The sequence below is a fragment of the Acyrthosiphon pisum genome, chromosome A2 (genome assembly GCF_005508785.2).
Source record: "Acyrthosiphon pisum isolate AL4f chromosome A2, pea_aphid_22Mar2018_4r6ur, whole genome shotgun sequence".
In the NCBI taxonomy this organism is placed as follows: Eukaryota; Metazoa; Arthropoda; class Insecta; order Hemiptera; family Aphididae; genus Acyrthosiphon; species Acyrthosiphon pisum.
Genome location: NC_042495.1, coordinates 93,690,908 through 93,699,425, shown reverse-complemented (window position 1 = coordinate 93,699,425; position 8,518 = coordinate 93,690,908). Strand labels below are relative to the sequence as shown.

Genomic DNA, 8,518 nt, shown 5'->3' with positions numbered 1-8,518 from the left:
AGCTGTTATTATTAAAACACGATGATGGATAATAATAATAATAATAATATAAGCCACTCTCTAAATAATATATATGTCGCATCCATATCGCGTTATTATACGTTTCACGAAATGGACAACATTTGCATCCATTTCGTGAAATGGAACCGCGTTTTCTCCACTTCACGTAATTACACAATATGGATAATATTTCGTGAAATGGATACCTAAACCATTATCAACGGAACATGTTCCGTCATTTGGATGTTCATATAGTAAAACTTAAAAAAACTTTTATTATTATAGAATATATTTATTCCTAAAAATTTAGTTAAATTATTATTTTTAAATAAATGTTTTACAAATAGGTTCTTTAATACAAACTATAGACTATAAACTTATATCAAACAAACAAAACGGGTTCCGCAGATCTCGTTCCACACTTTACAATTTAGTTACCATACACTACGAAATAAACAAAACATTTGCCACAAATCAGTATCTTGGAATGATATGTCTAGACATTACAAAAGTTTACGACACTATATGGAGACATCGAGTAATTCAAATACTCAGTAAAATTATATCTAATAGTAATATGCTTAACTATATTAAAAGTTTCCTAGACAATCGACAATTCGCAGTCAAAGTATCAAACACACTCTCTGTAAATCTCTTACAAGAAAACGGAGTACCTCAAGGTTCGTCGCTATCAGTAACTTTGTTTCTGTTGGCAATCAACAATATAATGGAAAATATCAAATATCCAGTAAACGCGATTTTATTTGCAGATGACTTCAACTTCTGGTGCAGGAGCAACAACCTATCAACTGTACAAAGGTTCCTCGAAGAAACAGCCAACAAACTAACTCAATGGGCCAATACGTCAGGTTTCAAATTCTCCAATTCAAAATCCCAATGCATTATATATTCTCTAGAAAAAGAGGGCAAAAACATATAAACGTTCAAATAGATGGAAAAAACATACCAAACAATAACACAGTCAAAATTCTCGGCCTGAAATTTGATACAAAAATGAACTGGATCCAACATCTAAAATACCTAAAAACGGATATTAACCAAAAATTGAATTTAATAAAAATGTTAAGTCACACCCAATGGGGGGGAGATGAACATACACTAATCCGCATACATAGACAACTTATCAGAACAAAGTTAGACGACGGAGCAATTTTATACCAATCAACCAGCCACTCACATCTTAAAATAATAGACAGTGCATTAAACTCCAGCATAAGACTATGCATTGGAGGTTTCAAATCAAGCCCTATAGAAAGCATAAGAAACATAGCACATGTATAGTCTGTGGGGTTACACTAACAGTGAAGCACATAATTACTGAGTGTTATCAATACGCCGAAGATCTAAAAAAATACAACATCCCACCCAACTTGTATGAAGCTCTAGGACCAGATAGTGAAAACATATCGAACATGTTAACCTTCCTCAAAAAATCCGATTTATACCACAAAATTTGAACCTAATGTTAAAGAAAATTGTAATATAAATTTAAATTGTAATCACATATAATGAACACCATATAAATACTGTATTTTTAATAATGACTATGTAATTTTGCACAAAACTAATAACCTTTGTTGTTGATGTTTTTTAAGTTCAATAAAAAAAAAAAAAAAATACAAACTATTATTTATTTGTATGTGTGTGTCTAGTGATTGAAAGTGTGTATAAGAAACTAAAATAGTACATATTATTTTTTCCTTAAATAAATAAAATAATGTCGTTTGACGAAAAAAAATGAGTTTAATAAAAAACTCGATTTATATTATAATGATAAACCTGGCAAAAAACCACACAGCATCGACGAAATAAATTCAATGATACAAAATTTAGTAAAAGCCAAATTAAATAAGTAAGTTATATAATTAATTTAATCCAATTCGACATAAATAGATTATTGTACTTCATAATAAATATTATGCATATTTTTTTTACAAAACATTTAAATTTAAAAATAATAAATTATATATTTTACGATTAGAAATAAGAAAACGAGGCATGAATACTATCTTTTGGAAAAATTTGATGTTTTGAATATCTCTGAAAAACAGTACTTGATTAGCAAACAAAAGAACAGAAACAACGAGGAAATTAAGTAAATATATAACAAATAATCGTCATATTTATATACCTTGTGAAGTGCATTATTGATTATTAATAATCAAGATTATTATCGATTAAGGGCGTCGGAGGCTATTTTTATTACAAAAACATATCTTTATATTTTAGGTATATAGTTGCTTATGAAGACTTTTATGAAAGGGTAAATGATTATCATATTCGAACTGGTCATGGGGGAAATGTCAAGATGCGAATGGCTGTAGCCACTAAGTACAATATTCCAAGACCCGCGATTGAAATTTTTTTATCAACATGTGCGATATGTAATTGTAAAAAAAACATGAACCGTAAGTTAGTCATTAAATCAATTATCAGTAAAAATTTTAATGAAAGAGGACAAGTAGATCTGGTAGATTTTCAGTCACTTCCTGATGGGAAATTCAAATGGATACTGAATTACCAAGATCATAGGACTAAATTCTTATCTTTACGTCCTCTCGAGTCTAAACGCGCATCTGAAGTAGCTAATAATTTATTATCAATTTTTCTTACGTTTAGTGCACCAAAAATATTGTAGAGCGATAACGGTAGGGAATTTGTTAATTCTATTATCATTGATCTGAAAGAACTTTGGCCAGATTGCGTTATTGTTCACGGTCGACCCAGACACCCGCAGAGCCAGGGAAGTATCGAGAGAAGCAACCAAGACACAGAAAATATGTTAAGGGCTTGGATGAAAGATAACAAAACAAAAAAATGATCAATTGGACTACAATTTGTTCAATTTCAAAAAAATAGTTCTCATCATCGTGTGATTGGTAGGTCACCGTTAAAGGCTTTATTTGGGAATGATCCAAAAGTTGGATGTGTAATGTAATGTTTGCGGAACAGAATGTTGTATGGAACCAGACTCCGTCGAAGCAATTTTATGTAATTTATGTGAGAAGAATATAAAAATTAAGGAAGCACGTCATCTAGGAGCTATAGGAATAGAAAAACGGGCCGAAAAAATGTTACAAGTAAAATAATTTTGGTTTTTTTATTTACTTAAAATATTTCATTATTTCATTATAGGATAGTAAGATCAAAATATCAACATTTAAAGTTGGAGATTGTGTTGTAATCTCGATTCCAAAGGTGGATAGGGGTCCTGCATACCCAGCTAACATTATTGGCGTAGTGATTGACCAACAAAATGACCACATAGGAACTGAACATGGCATACTAAAAGGTTGGTATGGTTCTGGAAATATACAACCAGCCACATCAAATTTCATTGACTTAAAAATAATAATTTAACTAAATTTTTAGGAATAAATATATTATATAAAAATAAGTTTTTTTAAGTCTTGCTATATGGACATCCAAATGACGGAACAAGTTCCGTTGATAATGGTTTAGGTATCCATTTCACGAAATATTATCCATATTGTGTAATTACGTGAAGTGGAGAAACCGCGGTTCCATTTCACGAAATGGATGCAAACGTTGTCCATTTCGTGAAACGTACAATAACGCGATATGGATGCGACATATACATATAATGCTATCGTTACTCCACATGTGCATCGATTATTAATTTATCATAATAATATTATAAACTTAAATTTTCATTTCACTTGTTTCAATGCCTGTATAAACAAAATTATCATTGCGATGAACCTCTATATTATATAAAATGACTATTGTCCTGAGTGTTCATCATGGCCTAGCCGGAACCGCTGAAGCTATGAGTATGAAATTTGGACAGTAGTTTTGTTTTATGATGTAGACATACACTAAGAAAGGATTTTTTCAAAATTCAGCCCCTACAGTGGTTAAAAGAGGAAAATTGGTAAAATTGGTAAAGGGGTAAAATTGACAAAGGGAGTAAAAAGGGTAAAAACGAAAAAATTACGTAGCCGGAACTACTGAAGCTATGAGTATGAAATTTAGTCATTGTATGATGCAAAAAACCTTAATTTGCCTTATCACCAACTTCAGAGATGGCTAAAAATTAAAACATGAATTTGCTTCGATATGCACAGCGGCCACAGCAAATTAAACCTAAAAGAAGTTAATAATCAAATTTTTTCCCAGGCAACGCTGGGTTATTCAGCTAGTATAATATATAGATCATTAATGTATGGTTTATTATTAAAACAATAATCAATAATGTAGTATACCTATAATAGGTACATCTAATCGTTATCATATAAATTGTATAATTATAGGTACGTACCTACATGATATACGTTGCATTTATTATTTGAATGTTTAAAATATGTTTATGACAGTATATTAAGCGCATATTATGAAACTTGAGTCCACGTGTCAAAAACAGGCATCTATATAACCATATTATTATTAATTCACTATTGGTTTAAACTTATCAGGTGGAAAAAATATTCAACTGCACTATTTAAAATTTAAATGTCAATTTGAACGACAAATTCATAATATCTGTCTAATAAGGTATGTATAATCGAGTATGTAAAACAAGTGATTACATGTGATTTGAAAACAATAATATTCAAGGCGTTTTTTTTTAATGTAGGTAGGTAGCTCTGGAAGGCATAGGCGCAAATAGCGTTTGAGATTTGGGGGGGGGGGGCTAATAGGGCTAATAGGGCCTTACTTTGATAATATTGATTAAGTTTAAAACAAAATGTAGGAAATGTTTGGGAGTGCTATGGACATTTTGGGGGGGGGGCTTAGCCCCTAAAGCCCCCCTTATTTGCGCCTGGAACCTCGTCAGTGTATAAGAGGACCACGTTTGGTTTCTCCCAGTTCGTCTCCTATAGTAGGTTTGGAATTTATCTTCTTGTCCATGTGTTCTTAGTTGACTGTTTCCAGCCACCATAAGTAACCTCACCCATCGCGATCATGTACCTACATAGCGGGGTTTGCATGGGAGCATGCAATATACCATATACCATGAATATATTTTGTATTATACATAAATATTTTGTTTTTATCATTAATATGAAGTGTGTTAAAATTTGTCCAAAAAAGTTTTCAAGGATTGATTATTGCAGATTTATAACTTGTAAGATTATGTAATTCTGGACATTTTGGTAATTGTGGGCATGTGGTGCAATGCCCCACGTCTCTGTGAGGCATTTATAATTATAGCACTCCATGTTTTAGAAGTCTATTGGCACCTGTCCTATGCGGCCGAAACCACCGCAATGTTGAAAATCCAAACATTTTTTAATGTCCCAAAATGTGAATACAGACAGTGAAACAAAATCCACATGGTTGTAAAATCAATATAATCCAACAAAATAATATAAGCCACGTGCATTATTGTACACAAAAATAAAATAAAATAGTACGTATGCATCATGTGTATATTTAAATAAATAAATAAATAAATACAAAGACAAACAATATTTGTGCTTTTCTATAAATGTGCGTAAACATAGATAATATTAAATCACATGGTTATAATAATATATAATTGTATTACAATTATATGAATGTACCTATAGTTATAGTTTCCCATATCAACAAATGTAACTATACTGGAGTAAACTAACGACAAACAATTGTATAATTGTGTTCGTGAATATGAATAATAGCGAATATTGTTATATATACAGTATCTATATGTCCCAAAAATCCTGTATCACCCTTAGTATCTCCACGGAATAATAATATATTTAAATGCAGTTTTTTTTACAGTAATAAGTACCGAAATTCTGATTGAATAGCATATTAAGATTTGATTTTTTTTTTTGAAAAATGAAAAAATTATCAACAATTTTTTTTAGGCAATTATGTTTGTTAAATTTCCAAGATAGCCGTTTTGTTGTTCGAACATTTTAATTGGGTACCTCCTACACATATAATATAGCTTATCAAATTAGGATTTTCCTCTTGTAGTATTGCATACAATAAATACTAGTAAATATATATTTTTAGTAAAAAAACACTAATTATTTAAAATAATAATGTCATGCATCCGTCAGGCCAATAGCAAGTTCCAATAGGTCAGGTTACCTAGAAATTTTGAGCATCACTATACTTTACCTATATTTTTTTGTTTTGTACCTATTTTGTTAAACCTTTAAAAATAGGTACAAAACAAAACGATTGCCAAGTCAGGGATCGGCATGTAAACTTTCTTGATTTTTAATTTTTAGAAATTTATCAACTGATTTCACATCCAAGCGGTATAACAATTTGAATCTAGAAAAATGTCGGTGTGAACAGCCTCACAAAAAATCATTTTCGTTTTCATTTTGTGAGATAGATCTCCGAAACCGAAGAGCGGATTTCATTGTTTGGAGTCTTGTTAGGTTCACATTGATTAGGAAAAGTACAGTGAAGATTTTCAAAATTTAATCTTTAATAGTTAGGTAATTCACTACAGAACATTAAAAAAAATTAAAACAAATTTTATTGGGAGTTTTTTTTATGTTTTACAGCTTTTCAGCTTTATAGTGAATTAAATATTGGAGATTAAGTTCTGAAAATCTTCACTGCACTTCTCCTAGCCAATGTGAATCTAACTAGACCCCAACCAACAAAATCCATTCTCCAGTTTCGGAGATCACCTCGCTAAATAAAAATCTACCGAAAAATAACCCTTTTTTATCATTGAAAAATTAAATAATTAAATAAATACCATAAGTGAATAATTATAATTATAACTTTACAAAACTGAGATATGCGTAAATATTAATATTATAAATCGTATTAATAACTGTAAAATAAAAACATGGACCAGGGCGACACGGATATTTGTACCATTTCGTAATTTTAGGTATACTTCATGATAGTTAAAATACTTAAAAATAGGTAACCAGTTTCACTGTTCACTGTTAGTAAACAATAAGATACAGCTATTATTATTTCTATTAAAATCAAAACTTTAATTAGGTTGGGTATTAGTTTTGTCAGATTGACATAAATATTTTATTATTGAAATGAAAAATCAATTTTTTTTTTTTGGAATTATTACGAATTTTTACATACAAAATATCAGCTATAAAAATTGAAATCTTATAACTAAAAGCTTTTACTAATAATTAGATATTAATTGATTGTCGTAAAAAAAAAACAGCGTTCTAATTTTTAATTAAAACATGCGAATCGTATTTTGCTATAATGTCGTATACATAGGTAACATGACTATTATTCTGAAAAATTCAAAATAATAGTTAGTTCTAACTTGGTAGATTTTCATTAAATTTAGAAATTTTTATTTTTTGAACTGTTTTAAAAAATATGATCAAGAAAACTGCTATCTTGGAAATTGAAAAAAATGAACTGCCTAAAAAAATATATTTGGTAATTTTTGAATTTTTGAAAAAAAAAAATCGAAACTTGTGCTATTCAATTACAATTTTCATACTTCTTAATGTAAAAAAAAACCAAATTTAAATGTATTGATTTTCCATGGAAATATCAAGGGTGATACATTACGGGACCTTGGAGAGTGGAGACATACTTTATAGTTTTATTGTACTTTAATGTTTTATCAGTTTCCCAAGGTCGCTTTATCTCTACAACAAAAATTAAACATCCATAGGTTTGTTTGTTTTTGGTATAACGAAAACGCATTTTGTATGTTCCATAAAAAAATCTCTTGGGAAATTGGGAAATATTGCTCTCAGCTCCAATCGTAATGCCAGGTGTAGTGTAAGTACCCTGAAAATATAAACCACATTTGTTCTTCTTTACATGATAAATCTATAATCATACATATACCGTGGAAGATAATAAGCAATTACCAATGGTTATAAAAACAATTTTGGAAAGGGTTTTTTTTTTCATTAAATTTGTAAAGATTTTGTTTTAATTTAATTTTTTTTTAATAAGTGCATATTACGTAGGTAATTAACTAGTACTTTCCAATTAGGTATATCTCGTTATTTTAAAATACAAAAAAAACTTCCATACCCGAGGAATAGGACAACTAGAGGGGTGCCCTACAAGAGCCGCTATTCGAGGCCAATTGTCTCCGAAAAACGATTTGATTGACGAGCAAGCCCTGGGTGTCTTAAATAAATGAGCATTATCCTTCCAACCACCAATAGAATCTTTTACCGCCATATCGATTTCAATCTATAAAGAAGACAATTAATATATTATATTTTGACCAAAATCGAATACGACCAAATTCGAAAATTATTTAAGAAGTCAATTAAATCTATATCTACTCATATTATTTTTGTCAACTATGTAAAATCTCAAATTTATAATTAGGAAGTATGAATGAAAACTATACTGTACATAATTTAATAATTAAAATGAATAAACTTACATTAAGAGAGTCGTCTATTGGAACGCTACTGGTGAAGTTTCCAGTAACTTCTGTAGTAGTGGCAGACGTTTTGTTTAGTCGATAATTAAATTTAATCTTCTCATTCGAATGTTTTAAATTACAACGTAACATTCCTATGGAGTTTACTCGGTATTCACCCTGAAGAAAAATATAAAATTGTTT

The 8,518-nt window shown here is 29.8% G+C and overlaps 1 protein-coding gene across 1 annotated transcript; it reads left to right on the top strand.

Annotated features, from left to right (window-relative positions):
* The first annotated feature begins 463 nt into the window (after positions 1-463).
* Positions 464-1,613, top strand: LOC107884033. The gene is made up of 2 exons (XM_016805374.2): positions 464-680; positions 771-1,613. The coding sequence occupies exons 1-2, from the start codon at positions 488-490 to the stop codon at positions 938-940; spliced, it is 363 nt and encodes a 120-aa protein (XP_016660863.1). The 5' UTR covers positions 464-487; the 3' UTR covers positions 941-1,613.
* The last annotated feature ends 6,905 nt before the right edge of the window (positions 1,614-8,518 follow it).

What these genes read in the sequence shown, in the direction of transcription:
- LOC107884033 (XM_016805374.2), top strand. Translation starts at nt 488, where the DNA reads ATGATATGTCTAGACATTACAAAAGTTTACGACACTATATGGAGACAT. An exon ending in AGAAAACGGAGTACCTCAAG is followed by an intron (nt 681 to 770) that starts GTTCGTCGCTAT and finishes TTTTATTTGCAG; the next exon opens with ATGACTTCAACTTCTGGTGC.